Raw genomic sequence first — 24,041 nt, forward strand, 5'->3', positions numbered from 1 at the left:
CTTCTGGTGCCCACTTATAGAGAAAGTCTGTGAGTCCTGCTTCTGGTGCCCACTTATAGAGAAAGTATGTGAGTCCTGCTTCTACAGCCCACTTATAGAGAAAGTATGTGAGTCCTGCTTCTGGTGCCCACTTATAGAGAAAGTCTGTGAGTCCTGCTTCTGGTGCCCATTTATAGAGAAAGTCTGTGAGTCCTGCTTCTACCACCCACTTAGAGAGAAAGTCTGTGAGTCTTGCTTCTGCCGCCTACTTATAGAGAAAGTCTGTGAGTCCTGCTTCTGCAGCCCACTTAGAGAGAAAATCTGTGAGTCCTAATTCTACTGCCCACTTATAGAGAAAGTCTGTGAGTCCTGCTTCTGCCGCCCACTTATAGAGAAAGTCTGTGAGTCCTGCTTCTGCAGCCCACTTATAGAGAAAGTCTGTGAGTCCTGCTTCTGCCACCCACTTATAGAGAAAGTCTGTGAGTCCTGCTTCTGGTGCCCACTTATAGAGAAAGTCTGTGAGTCCTGCTTCTGGTGCCCACTTAGAGAGAAAGTCTGTGAGTCCTGCTTCTGCCGCCCACTTAGAGAGAAAGTCTGTGAGTCCTGCTTCTGGTGCCCACTTATAGAGAAAGTCTGTGAGTCCTGCTTCTGGTGCCCACTTAGAGAGGAAGTCTGTGAGTCCTGCTTCTGCCGCCCACTTATAGAGAAAGTCTGTGAGTCCTGCTTCTGCCACCCACTTATAGAGAAAGTCTGTGAGTCCTGCTTCTGGTGCCCACTTATAGAGAAAGTCTGTGAGTCCTGCTTCTGGTGCCCACTTAGAGAGAAAGTCTGTGAGTCCTGCTTCTGCCGCCCACTTATAGAGAAAGTCTGTGAGTCCTGCTTCTGCACCCCACTTAGAGAGAAAATCTGTGAGTCCTAATTCTACTGCCCACTTATAGAGAAAGTCTGTGAGTCCTGCTTCTGCCGCTCACTTATAGAGAAAGTCTGTGAGTCCTGCTTCGGCAGCCCACTTATAGAGAAAGTCTGTGAGTCCTGCTTCTGCCACCCACTTATAGAGAAAGTCTGTGAGTCCTGCTTCTGGTGCCCACTTATAGAGAAAGTCTGTGAGTCCTACTTCTGGTGCCCACTTAGAGAGAAAGTCTGTGAGTCCTGCTTCTGCCGCCCACTTATAGAGAAAGTCTGTGAGTCCTGCTTCTGGTGCCCACTTATAGAGAAAGTCTGTGAGTCCTGCTTCTGGTGCCCACTTAGAGAGAAAGTCTGTGAGTCCTGCTTCTGCCGCCCACTTATAGAGAAAGTCTGTGAGTCCTGCTTCTGGTGCCCACTTATAGAGAAAGTCTGTGAGTCCTGCTTCTGGTGCCCACTTATAGAGAAAGTCTGTGAGTCCTGCTTCTGGTGCCCACTTAGAGAGAAATTCTCTTGAGTCCTGCTTCTGCAGCCCACTTATAGAGAAAATCTGTGAGTCCTAATTCTACTGCCCACTTATAGAGAAAGTCTGTGAGTCCTGCTTCTGCCGCCCACTTATAGAGAAAGTCTGTGAGTCCTGCTTCTGCAGCCCACTTATAGTCTGTGAGTCCTGCTTCTGCAGCCCACTTATAGAGAAAGTCTGAGTCCTGCTTCTGCCGCCCACTTATAGAGAAAGTCTGTGAGTCCTGCTTCTGCAGCCCACTTATAGAGAAAGTCTGTGAGTCCTGCTTCTGCAGCCCACTTATAGAGAGTCTGTGAGTCCTGCTTCTGCAGCCCACTTATAGAGAGTCTGTGAGTCCTGCTTCTGCAGCCCACTTATAGAGAAAGTCTGTGAGTCCTGCTTCTGCCGCCCACTTATAGAGAAAGTCTGTGAGTCCTGCTTCTGCAGCCCACTTATAGAGAGTCTGTGAGTCCTGCTTCTGCAGCCCACTTATAGAGAAAGTCTGTGAGTCCTGCTTCTGCAGCCCACTTATAGAGAAAGTCTGTGAGTCCTGCTTCTGCCACCCACTTATAGAGAAAGTCTGTGAGTACTGCTTCTGCCGCCCACTTATAGGTACCCGGACCTCATTCACTTGAATGGGGGCCTGAACAACTAGTGTTTGCCATGCTGTCATGTGCATGACAGTGCGGCAAACACTGCTTTTGATCGGCGGTAAAATCATCAACGCCGATCAGACAGATGTGGTTCCCACACTGTCAAAAGACAGCGTGAGCATGCAGCTGTGCTCAGAGGTATAAAGCTTGCCTCTGGTCACTGCTGTCGGCTGATGGGACTACTGCTCCCATCAGCCGACGCCTGCTGCCACTAATAACAGTGAGAGTAGGAGCAGCTGATGGGAATATTCATCAGCCTGCAGCCGCACTGTAAATAAATAATTTAAAAAAACTGCGTGGGTTCCCCTGTATTTTTGATAACCAGTCAGGCAAAACTCACAGCTGGGGGCTGCAACCATCAGCTATCAGCAAGGCTGGTTATCAAGAATAGAGGGGTCTCCACTCTGTTTTTTTTTTTTTTAATTATTTAAAATAATAAAAAAAAAGGCATGGGATCACCCCATTTTTAACAACCAGCCTTGCTAAAGCAGACAGCTGGGGGGGCTGGTATTATCAGGCTGGTAAGGATCCATGGATATTGCCCCCCAGCCTAAAAATAGCAGCTCGCAGCTGCCCAGAAAAGGCACATCTAATTCTGGCGCTTTGCAAGTGACATTCATATTTGTGGGCTTGATGTCACCTTTGTATTGTCCGGTGACATCAAGCCCAGGGGTTAGTAATAGAGAGGCGTCTATAAGATCAACAGTGAAAAAAGAAAAGTGTTCCAGCTCCTTAAAAAATCTTGAAACTTTATTTGTGCTTCTCAAAAATATTATCTTGTGCGGTAAAACTCCATAATCAGTGTGCACACAGGGAATCAAGCGACGCGTTTCGATCTGGAACAGATCTTTATCAAAGCTCTATACCTGATAAAGATCTGTTCCAGATCGAAACGCGTCGCTTGATTCCCTGTGTGCACACTGATTATGGAGTTTTACCGCACAAGATAATATTTTTGAGAAGCACAAATAAAGTTTCAAGATTTTTTAAGGAGCTGGAACACTTTTCTTTTTTCACTGTTGGAATCATGACATCAAGTCAAGATGGAGTTCCGTGCACCTGCGGGTCTAGTTGGTGAGCTGGCTGTGGTTTTGAACGACTTTTTTTTTTCCTGCGTGTATTAGACACCTATCCATTGCTAATCCTACAGTTGTACGGTAAATATACACACAGCAAGTATAAAGTCTTTTATTTAAAATAAAACAAAGCATTTTTCCATTTTTATTTAAAAACTAGCGGAAGAGCCCGACGCTGCCCGGGCATAGTAACTAACTACTGTTAGTTATAACAAATTATAATGATTTATCTATATCTATATATAAAGCTGAGTGTAGAGCCCCGCCCACTCCGCATAGCCACATTCAATATAATATCTCACATCATCCCGTCAGCAAGAGCCACCAGACTACTACCCCTAATATCCCACATCATCCCGTCAGCCAGAGCCACCGGACTACTACCCCTAATATCCCACATCATCCCGTCAGCCAGAGCCACCGGACTACTACCCCTAATATCCCACATCATCCTGTCAGCAAGAGCCACCAGACTACTACCCCTAATATCTCACATCATCCCATCAGCCAGAGCCACCGGACTACTACCCCTAATATCCCACATCATCCCGTCAGCCAGAGCCACCGGGCTACTACCCCTAATATCTCACATCATCCCATCAGCCAGAGCCACCGGACTACTACCCCTAATATCCCACATCATCCCGTCAGCCAGAGCCACCGGACTACTACCCCTAATATCCCACATCATCCCGTCAGCCAGAGCCACCGGACTACTACCCCTAATATCCCACATCATCCCGTCAGCCAGAGCCACCGGACTACTACCCCTAATATCCCACATCATCCCGTCAGCCAGAGCCACCGGACTACTACCCCTAATATCCCACATCATCCCGTCAGCCAGAGCCACCGGACTACTACCCCTAATATCTCACATCATTCCATCAGCAAGAGCCACTGGACTACTACCCCTAATATCTCACATCATCCCATCAGCCAGAGCCAACGGACAACTACCCCTAATATCCCACATCATCCCATCAGCAAGAGCCACTGGACTACTACCCCTAATATCCCACATCATCCCATCAGCAAGAGCCACCAGACTACTACCCCTAATATCCCACATCATCCCGTCAGCCAGAGCCACCGGACAACTACCCCTAATATCCCACATCATCCCGTCAGCCAGAGCCACCGGACTACTACCCCTAATATCTCACATCATCCCATCAGCAAGAGCCACCGGACTACTACCACTAATATCTCACATCATCCCATCAGCAAGAGCCACCGGACTACTACCCCTAATATCCCACATCATCCCATCAGCAAGAGCCACCGGACTACTACCACTAATATCTCACATCATTCCATCAGCAAGAGCCACCGGACTACTACCCCTAATATCCCACAACATCCCGTCAGCCAGAGCCACCAGACTACTACCCCTAATATCTCACATCATCCCATCAGCAAGAGCCACCGGACTACTACCCCTAATATCCCACATCATCCCGTCAGCCAGAGCCACCGGACTACTACCCCTAATATCCCATATCATCCCGTCATCCAGATCCACCGGACTACTACCCCTTATATCCCACATCATCCCGTCAGCCAGAGCCACCGGACTACTACCCCTAATATCCCACATCATCCCGTCAGAGCCACTGGACTACTACCCCTAATATCTCACATCATCCCATCAGCAAGAGCCACCAGACTACTACCCCTAATATCTCACATCATCCCATCAGCAAGAGCCACCGGACTACTACCCCTAATATCTCACATCATCCCATCAGCAAGAGCCACCGGACTACTACCCCTAATATCCCACATCATCCCGTCAGCCAGAGCCACCAGACTACTACCCCTAATATCCCACATCATCCCGTCATCCAGATCCACTGGACTACTACCCCTTATATCCCACATCATCCCGTCAGCCAGAGCCACCGGACTACTACCCCTAATATCCCACATCATCCCGTCAGAGCCACTGGACTACTACCCCTAATATCTCACATCATCCCATCAGCAAGAGCCACCGGACTACTACCCCTAATATCTCACATCATCCCATCAGCAAGAGCCACCAGACTACTACCCCTAATATCTCACATCATCCCATCAGCAAGAGCCACCGGACGACTACCCCTAATATCTCACATCATCCCATCAGCAAGAGCCACCGGACTACTACCCCTAATATCCCACATCATCCCGTCAGCCAGAGCCACCAGACTACTAGCACTAATATCCCACATCATCCCATCAGCCAGAGCTACCGGACTACTACCCCTAATATCTGACATCATCCTGTCAGCCAGAGCCACCGGACTACTACCCCTAATATCCCACATCATCCCATCAGCCAGAGCCACCGGACTACTACCCCTAATATCCCACATCTTCCAGTCAGAGCCACTGGACTACTACCCCTAATATCCCACATCATCCTGTCAGCCAGAGCCACCGGACTACTACCCCTAATATCCCACATCATCCCGTCAGCCAGAGCCACCGGACAACTACCCCTAATATCCCACATCATCCCGTCAGAGCCACTGGACTACTACCCCTAATATCCCACATCATCCCGTCATCCAGATCCACCGGAATACTACCCATAATATCCCACATCATCCCATCAGCCAGAGCCACCAGACTACTACCACTAATATCCCACATCATCCCATCAGCCAGAGCTACCGGACTACTACCCCTAATATCCCACATCATCCCGTCAGCCAGAGCCACCGGACTACTACCCCTAATATCCCACATCATCCCGTCAGAGCCACCGGACTACTACCCCTAATATCCCACATCATCCCGACAGAGCCACCGGACTACTACGCCTAATATCCCACATCATCCCGTCAGCCAGAGCCACCGTACTACTACCCCTAATATCCCACATCGTCCCGTCAGCCAGAGCCACCGGACTACTACCCCTAATATCCCACATCATCCCGTCAGCCAGAGCCACCGGACTACTACCCCTAATATCCCACATCATCCCGTCAGCCAAAGCCATCGGACAGCTACCCCTAATATCCCACATCATTCCGTCAGCCAAAGCCATCGGACTAATATCCCACATCATCCCGTCATCCAGAGCCACCGGACTACTACCCCTAATATCCTACATCATCCCATTAGCCAGAGCCACCGGACTACTACCCCTAATATCCCACATCATCTCGTCAGCCAGAGCCACCGGACTACTACCCCTAATATCCCACATCATCCCATTAGCCAGAGCCACCGGACTACTACCCCTAATATCCCACATCATCTCGTCAGCCAGAGCCACCGGACTACAACGCCTAATATCCCACATCATCCCGTCAGCCAGAGCCACCGTACCACTACCCCTAATATCCCACATCGTCCCGTCAGCCAGAGCCACCGGACTACTACCCCTAATATCCCACATCATCCCGTCAGCCAGAGCCACCGGACTACTACCCCTAATATCCCACATCATCCCATCAGCCAGAGCCACCGGACTACTACCCCTAATATCCCACATCATCCCATCAGCCAGAGCCACCAGACTACTACAACTAATATCCCACATCATCCCGTCAGCCAGAGCCACCGGACAACTACCACTAATATCCCACATCATCCCGTCAGCCAGAGCCATCGGACTAATATCCCACATCGCCCCGTCAGCCAGAGCCACCGGACTACTACCCCTAATATCCCACATCATCCCGTCATCCAGAGCCACCGGACTACCCCTAATATCCCACATCATCCCGTCAGAGTCACTGGACTACTACCCCTAATATCCCACATCATCCCGTCAGCCAGAGCCACCGGACTACTACAACTAATATCCCACATCATCCCGTCAGCCAGAGCCATCGGACTACTACCCCTAATATCCCACATCATCCCGTCAGAGCAACTGGACTACTACCCCTAATATCCCACATCATCCCATTAGCCAGAGCCACCAGACTACTACAACTAATATCCCACATCATCCCATCAGCCAGAGCCACCGGACTACTACCCCTAATATCCCACATCATCCCGTCAGCCAGAGCCACCAGACAACTACCCCTAATATCCCACATCATTCCGTCAGCCAAAGCCATCGGACTAATATCCCACATCATCCCGTCATCCAGAGCCACCGGACTACTACCCCTAATATCTCACATCATCCCGTCATCCAGAGCCACCGGACAACTACCACTAATATCCCACATCATCCCGTCATCCAGAGCCACCGGACAACTACCACTAATATCCCACATCATCCCGTCAGAGTCACTGGACTACTACCCCTAATATCCCACATCATCCCGTCAGAGTCACTGGACTACTACCCCTAATATCCCACATCATCCCGTCAGCCAGAGCCACCGGACAACTACCCCTAATATCCCATATCATCCCGTCAGAGTCACTGGACTACTACCCCTAATATCCCACATCATCCCGTCAGCCAGAGCCACCGGACTACTACCCCTAATATCCCACATCATCCCGTCAGAGTCACTGGACTACTACCCCTAATATCCCACATCATCCCGTCAGCCAGAGCCACCGGACAACTACCCCTAATATCCCATATCATCCCGTCAGAGCCACTGGACTACTACCCCTAATATCCCACATCATCCCGTCAGCCAGAGCCACCGGACTACTACCCCTAATATCCCACATCATCCCGTCATCCAGATCCACCGGACTACTACCCCTAATATCCCACATCATCCCGTCAGCCAGAGCCACCGGACTACTACCCCTAATATCTCACATCATCCCGTCAGAGCCACCGGACTACTACCACTAATATCCCACATCATCCCGTCAGCCAGAGCCACCGGACTACTATCCCTAATATCCCACATCGTCCCGTCAGAGCCACTGGACTACTACCCCTAATATCCCACATCTTCCCGTCAGCCAGAGCCACCGGACTACTACCCCTAATATCCCACATCATCCCGTCAGAGCCACTGGACTACTACCCCTAATATCCCACATCTTCCCGTCAGCCAGAGCCACCGGACTACTACCCCTAATATCCCACATCATCCCGTCAGAGCCACCGGACTACTACCCCTAATATCTCACATCATCCCATCAGCAAGAGCCACCAGACTACTACCCCTAATATCTCACATCATCCCATCAGCAAGAGCCACCGGACTACTACCCCTAATATCCCACATCATCCCATCAGCCAGAGCTACCGGACTACTACCCCTAATATCCCACATCATCCCGTCAGAGCCACTGGACTACTACCCCTAATATCCCACATCATCCCGTCAGCCAGAGCCACCGGACAACTACCCCTAATATCCGACATCATCCCGTCAGTCACCGGACTACTACCCCTAATATCCCACATCATCCCGTCAGAGTCACTGGACTACTACCCCTAATATCCCACATCATCCCGTCAGCCAGAGCCACCGGACTACTACAACTAATATCCCACATCATCCCGTCAGCCAGAGCCATCGGACTACTACCCCTAATATCCCACATCATCCCGTCAGAGCAACTGGACTACTACCCCTAATATCCCACATCATCCCATTAGCCAGAGCCACCAGACTACTACAACTAATATCCCACATCATCCCATCAGCCAGAGCCACCGGACTACTACCCCTAATATCCCACATCATCCCGTCAGCCAGAGCCACCAGACAACTACCCCTAATATCCCACATCATTCCGTCAACCAAAGCCATCGGACTAATATCGTCATCCAGAGCCACCGGACTACTACCCCTAATATCTCACATCATCCCGTCATCCAGAGCCACCGGACAACTACCACTAATATCCCACATCATCCCGTCAGAGTCACTGGACTACTACCCCTAATATCCCACATCATCCCGTCAGAGTCACTGGACTACTACCCCTAATATCCCACATCATCCCGTCAGCCAGAGCCACCGGACAACTACCCCTAATATCCCACATCATCCCGTCATCCAGAGCCACCGGACAACTACCACTAATATCCCACATCATCCCGTCAGAGTCACTGGACTACTACCCCTAATATCCCACATCATCCCGTCAGAGTCACTGGACTACTACCCCTAATATCCCACATCATCCCGTCAGCCAGAGCCACCGGACAACTACCCCTAATATCCCATATCATCCCGTCAGAGCCACTGGACTACTACCCCTAATATCCCACATCATCCCGTCAGCCAGAGCCACCGGACTACTACCCCTAATATCCCACATCATCCCGTCAGAGTCACTGGACTACTACCCCTAATATCCCACATCATCCCGTCAGCCAGAGCCACCGGACAACTACCCCTAATATCCCATATCATCCCGTCAGAGCCACTGGACTACTACCCCTAATATCCCACATCATCCCGTCAGCCAGAGCCACCGGACTACTACCCCTAATATCCCACATCATCCCGTCATCCAGATCCACCGGACTACTACCCCTAATATCCCACATCATCCCGTCAGCCAGAGCCACCGGACTACTACCCCTAATATCTCACATCATCCCGTCAGAGCCACCGGACTACTACCACTAATATCCCACATCATCCCGTCAGCCAGAGCCACCGGACTACTATCCCTAATATCCCACATCGTCCCGTCAGAGCCACTGGACTACTACCCCTAATATCCCACATCTTCCCGTCAGCCAGAGCCACCGGACTACTACCCCTAATATCCCACATCATCCCGTCAGAGCCACTGGACTACTACCCCTAATATCTCACATCATCCCATCAGCAAGAGCCACCAGACTACTACCCCTAATATCTCACATCATCCCATCAGCAAGAGCCACCGGACTACTACCCCTAATATCCCACATCATCCCGTCAGCCAGAGCCACCGGACTACTACCCCTAATATCTCACTTCATCCCATCAGCAAGAGCCACCGGACTACTACCCCTAATATCCCACATCATCCCGTCAGCCAGAGCCACCAGACTACTACCACTAATATCCCACATCATCCCATCAGCCAGAGCTACCGGACTACTACCCCTAATATCCCACATCATCCCGTCAGAGCCACTGGACTACTACCCCTAATATCCGACATCATCCCGTCAGCCAGAGCCACCGGACAACTACCCCTAATATCCGACATCATCCCGTCAGTCACTGGACTACTACCCCTAATATCCCACATCCTACTATCCCTAATATCCCACATCGTCCCGTCAGAGCCACTGGACTACTACCCCTAATATCCCACATCATCCCGTCAGCCAGAGCCACCGGACTACTACCCCTAATATCCCACATCATCCCGTCAGAGCCACCGGACTACTACCACTAATATCCCACATCATCCCGTCAGCCAGAGCCACCGGACAACTACCACTAATATCCCACATCATTCCGTCAGCCAAAGCCATCGGACTAATATCCCACATCGCCCCGTCAGCCAGAGCCACCGGACTACTACCCCTAATATCCCACATCATCCCGTCATCCAGAGCCACCGGACTACTACCCCTAATATCCCACATCATCCCGTCAGAGTCACTGGACTACTACCCCTAATATCCCACATCATCCCGTCAGCCAGAGCCACCGGACTACTACCCCTAATATCCCACATCATCCCGTCAGAGCAACTGGACTACTACCCCTAATATCCCACATCATCCCGTCAGAGTCACTGGACTACTACAACTAATATCCCACATCATCCCGTCAGCCAGAGCCATGGGACTACTACCCCTAATATCCCACATCATCCCGTCAGAGCAACTGGACTACTACCCCTAATATCCCACATCATCCCGTCAGCCAGAGCCACCGGACAACTACGACTAATATTCCACATCATTCCGTCAGCCAAAGCCATCGGACTAATATCCCACATCATCCCGTCATCCAGAGCCACCGGACTACTACTCCTAATATCCCACATCATCCCGTCATCCAGAGCCACCGGACAACTACCACTAATATCCCACATCATCCCGTCATCCAGAGCCACCGGACTACTACCCCTAATATCCCACATCATCCCGTCAGAGTCACTGGACTACTACCCCTAATATCCCACATCATCCCGTCAGCCAGAGCCACCGGACTACTACAACTAATATCCCACATCATCCCGTCAGCCAGAGCCATCGGACTACTACCCCTAATATCCCACATCATCCCGTCAGAGCAACTGGACTACTACCCCTAATATCCCACATCATCCCATTAGCCAGAGCTACCAGACTACTACAACTAATATCCCACATCATCCCATCAGCCAGAGCCACCGGACAACTACCACTAATATCCCACATCATTCCGTCAGCCAAAGCCATCGGACTAATATCCCACATCATCCCGTCAGCCAGAGCCACCGGACTACTACCCCTAATATCCCACATCATCCCGTCAGCCAGAGCCACCGGACAACTACCACTAATATCCCACATCATTCCGTCAGCCAAAGCCATCGGACTAATATCCCACATCATCCCGTCAGCCAGAGCCACCGGACTACTACCCCTAATATCCCACATCATCCCGTCAACCAGAGCCACCGGACAACTACCACTAATATCCCACATCATCCCGTCAGCCAGAGCCACCGGACTACTACCCCTAATATCTCACATCATCCCATCAGCCAGAGCCACCGGACAACTACCACTAATATCCCACATCATTCCGTCAGCCAAAGCCATCGGACTAATATCCCACATCATCCCGTCAGCCAGAGCCACCGGACTACTACCCCTAATATCCCACATCATCCCGTCAGCCAGAGCCACCGGACAACTACCACTAATATCCCACATCATTCCGTCAGCCAAAGCCATCGGACTAATATCCCACATCATCCCGTCAGCCAGAGCCACCGGACTACTACCCCTAATATCCCACATCATCCCGTCAACCAGAGCCACCGGACAACTACCACTAATATCCCACATCATCCCGTCAGCCAGAGCCACCGGACTACTACCCCTAATATCCCACATCATCCCGTCAGCCAGAGCCACCGGACTACTACCCCTAATATCCCACATCGTCCCGTCAGCCAGAGCCACCGGACTACTACCCCTAATATCCCACATCGCCCCGTCAGCCAGAGCCACCGGACTACTACCCCTAATATCCCACATCATCCCGTCATCCAGAGCCACCGGACTACTATCCCTAATATCCCACATCATCCCATTAGCCAGAGCCACCGGACTACTACCCCTAATATCCCTCATCATCCCGTCACAGCTGCCGGACTACTACCACTAATATCCCACATCATCCCATCAGCCAGAGCCACCGGACTACTACCCCTAATATCCCTCATCATCCCGTCACAGCTGCCGGACTACTACCCCTAATTTCCCACATCCTAACTTCCATACCGGGGATCCCTTTAAGAGAGGCCTGGGGTCAAAACCGAAGCGCTGTATGGATTTGCCCTGACTTCAATACCAATGTTCCCTTTTAGAGGGAAGATGTGCCTATGGCATGGAGGATGTGTGATGGTATATAGACACGGGAGGGGGTGATTCATTTCTGTCATGTGCTCGCTGCTCCTTTCTGGGGGGCAGACAATGTTCCCAGGGATGCTAGATTTCTTCCACCCAGTCACTGTCTGCTGAGGTGTTGTCTGGAGTGAGAAAACTGTTGCTCAAACCAACCAGTCACAGCTCAGCTTCTTTGCTTAGTGATTGGTTGCAAGGAAAACTGTTGCTTATAGCAATCAAGCACAGCTCAGCTTCTTTTAAACAGCTCAGGTAAATGAAAGATGCTTCGTGATTGGTTGGTGATACACAAACACATACTGTACAAACATTCACTTCTATATATATAGATAACAAACACAGTTATAATCACCTAACGCTCATTCTATTGAAGTCCTCGTCTCCTGTAAAAAAACAAAACAAAAAACAACAAAATTTCCTTTGTTGTTCAGTCCCACGCCGTAATCTATTTCTGGGGATATACAGTTTTTACCTGGATGGGGCCAAGATGCGACTGTCCAGGCTGAGAACCACTGGGGAATGAGCTGCTGCGAGCGCAGCATCAGTGACCAGCGGTGACATCATCGAGGTTACTGCCGATCACTGAGGCTGCGTTCCCAGCCGGGCTGAATTCCAGTGACCTCTGTGAGATCCCCACTAGCACATGTGAAAAAGTCTCACGATGCAGAAGCGAGTTCACTGGGGGGAATTTCACTATGGTGACAGCGTGGCAAACACTGGATGTTTGGGGCCCCCCATTCAAGTAAATGGGATCAGGGTTAGGATTTGAGTACTGTTCTGGTACCCGAACCAAACTTTTTTTTAACTGTTTGGCCAAACCTGCTTGACTCGAACATCCAGGGGTTCGCCCATCACTACCCGTGAGTCCTGCTTCTGTCACCCACACATAGTAAAAGCCTATGAGTCCTAATTCTACTACACTACTACCTGTGAGTCCTGCCTTCCACACCGATGTATGACAAAAGACTGTGAATCCTGCTTCTTCCACCCACTAATAGAGAAAGCCTATGAGTCCTGCTTCTTCCACCCACTAATAGAGAAAGCTTGTGAGTCCTGCCTCTTCCACCTACTAATAGAGAAAGCTTGTGAGTCCTGCTTCTTCCACCCACTAATAGAGAAAGCTTGTGAGTCCTGCCTCTTCCACCCACTAATAGAGAAAGCCTGTGAGTCCTGCCTCTTCCACCCACTAATGGAGAAAGCCTGTGAGTCCTGCTTCTTCCACCCACTAATAGAGAAAGCCTGTGAGTCCTGCTTCTTCCACCCACTAATAGAGAAAGCCTGTGAGTCCTGCCTCTTCCACCTACTAATAGAGAAAGCTTGTGAGTCCTGCTTCTTCCACCCACTAATAGAGAAAGCTTGTGAGTCCTGCCTCTTCCACCCACTAATAGAGAAAGCCTGTGAGTCCTGCCTCTTCCACCCACTAATGGAGAAAGCCTGTGAGTCCTGCTTCTTCCACCCACTAATAGAGAAAGCCTGTGAGTCCTGCTTCTTCCACCCACTAATAGAGAAAGCCTGTGAGTCCTGCTTCTTCCACCCACTAATAGAGAAAGCTTGTGAGTCCTGCCTCTTCCACCCACTAATAGAGAAAGCCTGTGAGTCCTGCCTCTTCCACCCACTAATAGAGAAAACCTGTGAGTCCTGCCTCTTACACCCACTAATGGAGAAACCTGTGAGTCCTGCTTCCCCCACATAGAGATTTCCTATCTCTCTGTCCAGGGATTGTGTGTAGTTTTGACATTTTTGTTCCAGCGAAAGGCAAAATAAAAAAAAACAGCAATTCTGGCCTAATTTTTTCTTCATATAGTGTTCACTGTACAGGTTATATTACACGATAATTTCATAATTTGTGTTGTTTTTTCTCTCCTGGTGATAAGAAATACACGTATTTTTTATATTGTTTTATATAATAGTGCAATTTTAAGTGGCATTTTGCAGGCTGAATTGCATGGTGTCATAGGATGGGAGACCGGAGGGGGGTTCAGCTTTCATGACAATCTATCGGCACCCCGTAATTGAGAGACAAATAAGGAGACAACAAAGCCCACTTTCATTTGGCAAACTGTTTAGATGCCGTATTCGCTGTTGATCGTGGCATCTAAGGGGTTATACAGCTGTAATTGGAGTTATCCCTGATCCCGGGTTTTGCATCTATGTAGCGTAAAGTATCATCTTCTGCGGATGGTGCAGATTCAGCACTTGAGCCTGCACCATCGTAGTGCTGTACAAGGCTTATTTAAAGGGCCAGCACTGTGAAGGACTTGATCTACAGGATCATAGGGAGATTTGATGATGTTTTCTGAGATCTAACAGAGAATGTAATAATTAATATTGGGGCAATTTTTCATTTGCAGGAATTTAACCCTGAGGAGTTTTATCACCTACTGGAAGCAGCTGAGGACCAGGTGAAGGAAGGGAACCTTAAGACGGACATACCACAATACATCCTGCGCCAGCTGGGACTCACAAGAGACCCGTTCCCAGGTAGAGTCCCTTTCACGGCCTCCATTACTGGTGTGTACTGCGCAGTTTATTCTGTAACCAGAGGCGTATTCCTCTACAGAGGTAGCTGCTGAAGAACCTCTTACCTTGGAAACACACACACCAGAGAGTGAAGATACCGGAGAGGTAAGAAACAGTATCCCGCTCCGTCGATGCTTCATTAAATGACGTAGACAACTTTTGGGGAATTTTTGAAGATTTTTTTTTTTTTAACTTAAATGCATGTATTTTGTGCTAAAATAATTTTTTGCAATCAGTTCTCATTAAATATTTGGCACCATTTGGCTTTTACATTCTTATTTTTTTCTTTCCCTGCACATTGCTGGCTGCAGAATGAGTTAACCGAGAATCTATCAGTGAGCTTTAAGAGTCTATCTGTCTTTGCTGATTTATCAACACAGACCACATCAAAGTGGCGTAGTCTTAAATCAACTGTCAGGAACTCAGAAAAAGACAGATAAAAGAGGTACAAACTCCCAAAGCTCACTGACAGATACTCAATGAATTCATTCTGCAACCTGTGAAAACCAAACGGTGCAAGATTTTTACAGAAACCCTATTGCAAAAATGATTTTTAGTCTAAAAAATACGCATTTAAGTAAAAAAAAAATGGCTTCTTATTGGGTCCATATCAATTCTCCCTACCTCCAAACACGCGTGTTTAACACTCCGACTTTCATACTTTATTTAGGGAAAAGGAGCCTCTAAGCCAATAAGACCCCCCGAGGAGAGCGATTTTGAAAACATTAAACTTATCAGCAATGGCGCCTATGGGTGAGTGGATCAGAAATGACCCGACATAGCAGAGCACCATACAGGGGTGTAGAAATGGAGAACATAGAAAAGTGAGGGTCACTCAGTAATACACCTTCACATTGACCGTAGCAGCTGATTAGCCGACTGCTGAGACTTCCTGCTGAGAGAGGGGGGAAAGGGCTGCCTCCTTCACAGGCGGGACACAGAGTAATGTCCTATAACTGCTACTAGGACTTCACACTGTCAGATAGTGACAAAAGAAACAAAAACCTCTCGGATAGTCCTCATAAATATTACATTAAAGGGGGTTGTCCAAATCTGGAAACTTTTTTTTTTAATTTAAAGGGACTCTTTCATTGCCCCAAATTGAAAGTGCAGCTACCGGGAGGAAATGAGCGTTATTCCTCCTGAGAGCCGCCGGCTTTCAGTCATAGAGATGGTAGCATTGTAGCACTATTTACCCACAGATTCACCCCATATCTGCAGGTTAATAGCAACTAGGGACATGACAGGTTCCCTTTAAATACACGGAATTGGGGCTAAAATCCATTTTTTTTGCAATTGAGTTTCATTAAACAATTTGCTTCATTTGCCTTCCATAACCTGACTGCAGTATGAGTTATCTGAGAATCCGTCAGTGAGCTCATACTAACAGGAGAGTTTCCAGTGCTTATATTTCTATATTTGCACTCCTCTCAGCAGACCACATCAAAGTTGATTGTGTAGGGAAACATAGGCCCGATAGATCAAGCACGTTTTAATGTTTTTCTGGCGTGAAATTGCTTTGCACCTTTTATGAGCAACACGGAATGGCGCAAAACTTTTGTGATTTCTTTTTTCTTACACCAGTCCTGATTTGCGACATCAATGTACGCCAACTTCTGACTACAGTGCCTTTCTTGCAGCAGCGCATGTCTCTTAATGAATCTGTGCTCCTTACTCCAGCGCACGGTGCAGAACTCCAGTCTTGCTGAATCTGGAAGAGTCTGGAAAAGACAAACAGTGCACGATTTTTAATGAAACCCTATAGAAAATATTAATTTAAGCCCATTTTAAGTGCATTTAAGTGACAATAAAAGGACCTCAAAGGTGGACAACCCCTTTAACTGTGTGTTTACAAACCCAACGTATTCTGGACCGTCCTACAAGGTTAGCATTAGTAAGATACCAAGCTCTGAGGCCTGAGCTCAGAGATACAAGCAGGGAAGATATGGCGGCAGGTTGACATTTAGGTTGATCTGTGATTTTCTGGCTTTGGGTCATGGTCTTTCCCCTTACAGAGCTGTGTATCTGGTCCGGCATCGGGAGACCCGCCAACGATTTGCCATGAAAAAAATCAACAAGCAGAACTTGCTGCTGAGGAATCAGGTGCACCAGGCCTTCGTTGAGCGAGACATCCTGACGTTCGCGCAGAACCCATTTGTGGTCAGCATGTTCTGTTCCTTCCAGACTCGGAGACACCTGTGCATGGTCATGGAATACGTGGAAGGTGAGATATGCAATGTTGTGGACATTAATAGAAATATTTCAGTTCAGCGGGCTGTACACATATTGGAGGTACCCAGAGGGAAACCACCTTGATACTTACCACCCCCCTGTACCTTCTGTACTGACATAATGAAAGGCACAAAGAAGCTGTTTGACAGACAATTCCACCTCATCATACTCACGACATCTCTGACTCCTGGTTCTCACGACACCTCTCACTCCTGGTTCTCACGACACCTCTGACTCCTGGTTCTCACGACACTTCGGCCTCCTGGTTCTCACGACACTTCGGCCTCCTGGTTCTCACGACACCTCTGCCTCCTGGTTCTCACAACACCTCTGCCTCCTGGTTCTCACGACACCTCTGCCTCCTAGTTCTCATGACACCTCTGCCTCCTAGTTCTCATGACACCTCTGCCTCCTAGTTCTCATGACATCTCTGCCTCCTGGTTCTCAGGACAATTCTTCCTCCTGGTTCTCAGGACACCTCTACCTCCTGGTTCTCACAATGCCTCTGCCTACTGGTTCTCACAACATCTTTGCCTCCTGGTTCTCATCACACCTCTGCCTCTTGATTGTTGGGACACCTCTTCCTCCTGGTTCTCACAACACCTCTGCCTCCTGGTTCTCATGACACCTCTCCCTCCTGGTTCTCAGGACACCTCTGCCTCCTGGTTCTCAGGACACCTCTGCCTCCTGGTTCTCAGGACACCTCTGCCTCCTGGTTCTCAGGACACCTCTGCCACCTGGTTCTCAGGACACCTCTGCCTCTTGGTTCTCACAACACCTCTGCCTCTTGGTGCTCACGACACCTCTGCCTCTTGGTGCTCACGACACCTCTACCTCTTGGTTCTCACGACACCTCTGCCTTCTGATTCTCATGACACATCTGCCTCTTGGTTCTCACAACACCTCTACCTCCTGGTTCTCAGGACACTTTTACCTCCTGGTTCTCATGACACCTCTGCCTCTTGGTTCTCATGACACCTCTACCTCCTGGTTCTCACGACACCTCAACCTCCTGGTTCTCATGACACCTCTACTTCCTGGTTTTCACGACACCTCTTCCTCCTCGTTCTCATGACACCTCTGCCTCCTAGTCCTCATGACACCTCTACCTCCTGGATCTCATGACACCTCTACTTACTGGTTCTTATGACACCTCTGCCTCCTGGTTCTCATGACACCTCTGCCTCCTGGTTCTCATGACACCTCTGCCTCCTGGTTCTCATGACACCTCAGCCTCCTGGTTCTCATGACACCTCTTCCTCTTGGTCCTCACAACACCTCTTGCCTTCTGGTTCTCACAACACCACGGCCTCCTGGTTTTCATGACACCTCGGCCTCCTGGTTCTCACTCTGTTTTCTCATCTTATGCCCGGCAGGGGGTGACTGTGCCACTCTCCTGAAACACATTGGTGCTCTCCCTCTGGAGATGGCGCGCTTATACTTTGCTGAGACGGTCCTGGCCTTGGAGTACCTACATAATTACGGGATCGTCCACCGGGATCTGAAACCAGATAAGTGAGTAGAGCTGTGTTCACACATACAGCTAAAAAATGAATACCTAAGGCTGGTTTCACAAATCACCCGTTTTATGGCATGACTATGGACTGCCATGTCCAAGTGGTCCATGGGTTTACTGCCCCGAAATAATCATCAGCCTCATAGGTCTACATGATATGACATAGATTGGAGAGCGTGGGTCACAAAACCATTGGTCGGCCTGTTCTGGAACTGTGAAATGCGGGTGTGTGAAACCGGCCTTAGTCATTTGGGAGACTGGTTGCTAGGGGAACACTGCTTGACAACCATCTTTAGTTATATGAGGTTGTCGGGCAGCAGATCCCTAGCAACCAGCCTGCATCCTGTGGGTCATGTCTTCCTTGTACAAACCTCCTTTCGTGGGTGGCTCTGTGGTGTCTTCTCTTCATGTTCTGTGCCTTAATGTTTTTTCCTTCTTCTTTCATCCTCAAAGTCTCTTAATAACTTCAATGGGCCACGTGAAGCTCACTGACTTTGGCCTATCTAAAATGGGGCTCATGAATCTCACTACTAATTTATATGAAGGACACGTTGAAAGTGAAGCCAGAGAATTCCTGGACAAACAGGTGAGTCTGGTGTGTGTAACCCCTCTGGGGTGTCACCCTGTGGTGAGAGGGGCAGACTCCATGTCACATAGCTCCTCCCTCCTGACTGTATCACCATGTGGTGGGAGGAGCCGACTCCATGTCACATAGCTCCTCCCTCCTGACCTTGTCACCCTGTGGTGGGAGGAGCCGACTCCATGTCACATAGCTCCTCCCTCCTGACTGTATCATCGTGTGGTGGGAGGAGCCAACTCCATGTCACATAGCTCCTCCCTCCTGTCTGTCACCCCATAGTAAAAGGAGCTGACTCCACTTAATGCCGATCCTCCCTCCTATCCGTGTCACCCTGTCGTAGGAGAACAGACTTTATGTCACACAGTTCCTCCCTCCTATGTATCACCCTGTTGTGAGAGGGGCAGATGCCATGATTTTCCTCTTGTAAATCCTTCTAGGTGTGTGGGACACCGGAGTACATAGCACCAGAGGTAATCCTGCGTCAGGGCTACGGAAAGCCGGTGGACTGGTGGGCAATGGGCATCATCTTGTATGAGTTCCTTGTGGGCTGTGTCCCGTTCTTTGGCGACACCCCCGAAGAGCTGTTTGGTCAGGTGATCAGTGGTGAGCATACAGACCGATTTCTATGGGTTTGTTTCTAGCCCCACAATGACTGTCCATGAGACGTATCTGTCATCCATTGCCCACATGTCTGTACTCCCTCTCATCTAGATGACATTGTCTGGCCGGAGGGTGAGGAGGCCTTACCAGCAGATGCCCAGAATCTCATCTCCAGCCTGCTGCAGACGGACCCCTTACTCCGGCTCGGCACAGGTGAGACGTGCACGCACACTCCCTCTAGACACCACTGATAATTCTGCTTCGCATTATCTGCAAAAGTCAGCAAATTCTAAACATCTTTCCTCGGATAGAAACTTCCGCTCATAATTAAATTCTGCAAAGTTAAATTTCCATTTTGCATGAGTGTGCAAGCCTGGAATTATAAAAGTGCTGGACCAGCACCTATTACGGTTCAGTCGCTATAATCCTGCATAATCAGGGGGTCATGCTGAATTATCAGATGCTCCAGATTACTGGGGAATAAAACTAATCATTGACATGTTTCTGCCCCTCCTGTGATATTTCTGGTCATACTCTCCTCAACACTGAAATTGTAATACCGAGCAGGAAAAATAGTGGAGTTATGGAGATCACTGGATGGAGACAATACTGATCTGCAAATGATGAAAACATGGGAACAAAATGATCCAAACAGCTGTATTTCTTCAGTCTGGAGTATGATCCAGGTGCAGAAATCCCCACACTTACTGCCTCGGCTGCTATCACTTGTCTGAGGAACGTTGTGCCATGCTGAATGTACTTGGGCAAATCATCAAGATCCTCCGCTGGCAGCTCGTGTTTTCTCACCAACCAATGACGTCCCCGGTGTGCTCCATGGGAGACCAGGCTTTCAACACAACAGTGCCAGGCTGCATGTTGCTCGTGCTACTGTGTGCAGCCTGCGTGGCCTAAATGTGGTGCCATGGCCTGCAGCGTCTCCAGACTTGTCTCCTATCAAGCACATCTGGCATGTATGTCATTGGTTAGTGATTACACAGGAACTGCCATCAGAGGGTCCGGATGATTTGCCCAAGTGCATTCAGCGGCAGAACCTTCATCAGGCGACCATTAATAACCTCACTGAGCGCAGCCGAGGCTGTAAGTGCTGGGATTTCTGCACATGGCGCAGACTCCAGACTGAATAAATCCACATTTTAAATCATTTTATTTCAATTTTTTCATCATTTACAGATCATTATCATCCACCCTGTAATTTCCATAATTCCACAACTTTCTTGGTATTGTACCTTCAGTGTTGAGAAGTTTATCTATCCATCTATCTATCTAATTATTATCACAGCTTGTAAACTTTTTTGTAGCCAGACAAGAGTCTTTCAATTGTTATTTGAGGGATTTTCATCCATTCTTCCTTGGAGAATTCCTCCCGTTCTGTGAGATTCCTGGGTCGTCTTCCATCCGCTGCTATTTTGAGGTCTAACTACAGATTTTCAATGATGTTCAGATCAGGGGACTGTTAGGGCCATTGTAAAACCTTCAGCTTGTGCCTTTTGAGGTCGTCTATTGTGGATTTTGTCATGTGTTTAGGATCATTCTCTATGTGTAGCAGCCATCCTCTTCCTCTTTTCATCTTCAGCATCTTTACAGATGGTGTTATGTTTGCATCAAGAATTTGTTGAAATTTCATTGACTCCATTCTTCCCTCTTCCTGTGAAATGTTCCCTCTGCCATTGGCTGCAAAACAACCCCAATGCATGATTGATCCACTCCTATACTTAATGGTTGGCGAGATGTTCTTTTCTGGAAATTCTGCGCTCTTTTTTTCTAGACACATCCCTTCATCGATCCACAGGAATTGTTTCCAAAATGCATCAGGCTTGTTTAGATGTTCTTTTACATACATCTGAGGCTGAATTTTATAGTGAGGATGCAGGAGAGGTTTTCTTCTCATATCTCTTCCATGAAGGCCATATTTGTGCAGGTGTCTCTGAACAGTAGAACAATGTACCACAACTGCAGAGTCTGCTAAATCTTTCTAAAGGTCTTTTGAAGTCAAGCGGGGGTTCTGATTTACCTTTCTAGCAATCCCACGTGCAGCTCTCACTGAAATTGTGCTTGGTCTTCCAACCCTTATCGTGACCTCCACTTTTCCTGGAACCTGCCATTTCTTAATTAAATTTTGAACTGAGGAAAGGGCATCTTGAAAACGCTTTGCTGTCTTCTTATAGCCTTCTCCTGCTTTGTGATTCTCCACCATTTTCGGAGTGCTGGACAGCTGCTTATAAGAACCCATGGCTGCTGTTTTTTGATACAAGGTTAGAAGTATCTGGATTTTTATAACGCTGGGAAATTTGCATCACCTGGCTTTTACTAATGATGATAGTGAACAAGCCATAACCCTAACAGGCTAATTAAGGTCTGAAACCTTGGTCAAAGTTATGAGCATACAAATCTCCGAGGGTGCCCAAACCTTTGCATTGGCCCATTTTCTTTTTTGTAATGTTACAAATGTAAAAAAAAAAGACTATATATATATATATATATATATATATATATATATATATATATATTGCCCAAACTACAGAGGAAAGGTGTAATTTTTAGCTTTGGGCCCTCTACAGATCATTTCATCAACTTGCTTAAGCATTCACAATAACATAAATTTTGACGAAGGGTGCCCAAACTTTCTATCTATCTATCTATCTATCTATCTATCTGGGACTATACATGGTTTAATAACATATTTGTAAATTTAGAAATCCATAAAAGGCAGTCACAAACCTTCCATCAACAATAAAAACAAAACTGCAAAAAAACAACAACAATTAATTGATATAAATCCTAATTCTCCCCCCGTTTGGCCTCTAGGTGGCGCTATTGAGGTGAAGGCTCACAAGTTTTTCACAGATCTGGACTGGAATGGCTTGCTGAGGCAGAAGGCAGAATTTATTCCCCATTTGGAGGCTGAGGACGACACCAGCTACTTCGACAGTGAGAATAATAATTGTGATATGATTTATATATACACTGTTCAAAAAAATAAAGGGAACACTAAAACACCACATCCTAGATATCTCTGAATGAAATATTCCAGTTGCAAATTTTTATTCATTACATAGTGGAATGTGTTCAGAACAATAAAACATAACAATTATCAATGTAAAACAAAATGAATATCCCATGGGGGTCTGGATTTGGAATGATACTCAAAATCAAAGTGGAAAATCCAATTACAGGCTGATCCAACTCCAGTGGAAATGCCTCATGACAAGGAAATAATGCTCAGTATTGTGTGTGGCCTCCACGTGCCTGTATGACCTCCCTACTGTACAATGCCTGGATGTGCTCCTGATGAGGCGGTGGATGGTCTCCTGAGGGATCTCCTCCCAGACCTGGACTAAAGCATCTGCCAAATCCTGGACAGTCTGTGGTGCAACGTGATGTTGGTGGATGGAGCGAGACATGATGTCTTAGATGTGCTCAATCAGATTCAGGTCTGGGGAACGGGCAGGCCAGTCCATAGCTTCAATGCCTTCATCTTGCAGGAACTGCTGACACACTCCAGCCACATGAGATCTGGCATTATCCTGCATTAGGAGGAACCCAGGGCCAACCGCACCAGAATATGGTCTCACAAGGGGTCTGAGGATCTCATCTCGGTACCTAATGGCAGTCAGGCTACCTCTAGTGAGCACATGGAGGGCTGTGCGGCCCTCCAAAGAAATGCCACCCCACACCATTACTGACCCACTGCCAAACCGGTCATGCTGGAGGATGTTGCAGGCAGCAGATCGCTCTTCATGGCGGCTCCAGACTGTCACATGTGCTCAGTGTGAACCTGCTCTCATCTGTGAAGAGCACAGGGCGCCAGTGGCGAGTTTGCCAATCCTAGTGTTCTGTGGCAAATGCCAAGCATCCTGCACGGTGTTGGGCTGTGAGCACAACCCCCATCTGTGGACGTCGGGCACTCAGACCATCCTCATGGAGTTGGTTTCTAACCGTTTGTGCAGACACATGCACATTTGTGGCCTGCTGGAGGTCATTTTGCAGGGCTCTCACAGTGCTCCTCCTGCA

The 24,041-nt window shown here is 48.4% G+C and overlaps 1 protein-coding gene across 4 annotated transcripts in view; it reads left to right on the plus strand.

Annotated features, from left to right (window-relative positions):
• Positions 1-24,041, plus strand: part of MAST1 (microtubule associated serine/threonine kinase 1) — a 128,781-nt gene that overhangs the window by 95,450 nt on the left and 9,290 nt on the right. For all 4 annotated transcript variants that reach the window (XM_073587424.1, XM_073587425.1, XM_073587428.1 and 1 more), the window contains 9 exons: positions 14,913-15,042; positions 15,122-15,186; positions 15,752-15,834; positions 17,097-17,305; positions 18,690-18,828; positions 19,283-19,415; positions 19,847-20,012; positions 20,121-20,222; positions 22,836-22,958. In XM_073587424.1, coding sequence (XP_073443525.1) covers positions 14,913-15,042; positions 15,122-15,186; positions 15,752-15,834; positions 17,097-17,305; positions 18,690-18,828; positions 19,283-19,415; positions 19,847-20,012; positions 20,121-20,222; positions 22,836-22,958 — 1,150 coding nt within the window. The remainder of the gene's footprint in view (positions 1-14,912; positions 15,043-15,121; positions 15,187-15,751; positions 15,835-17,096; positions 17,306-18,689; positions 18,829-19,282; positions 19,416-19,846; positions 20,013-20,120; positions 20,223-22,835; positions 22,959-24,041) is intronic.

This window comes from Dendrobates tinctorius, unplaced genomic scaffold (genome assembly GCF_039654945.1).
Source record: "Dendrobates tinctorius isolate UK_male_01 unplaced genomic scaffold, ASM3965494v1 ptg000099l, whole genome shotgun sequence".
Taxonomy (NCBI): Eukaryota; Metazoa; Chordata; class Amphibia; order Anura; family Dendrobatidae; genus Dendrobates; species Dendrobates tinctorius.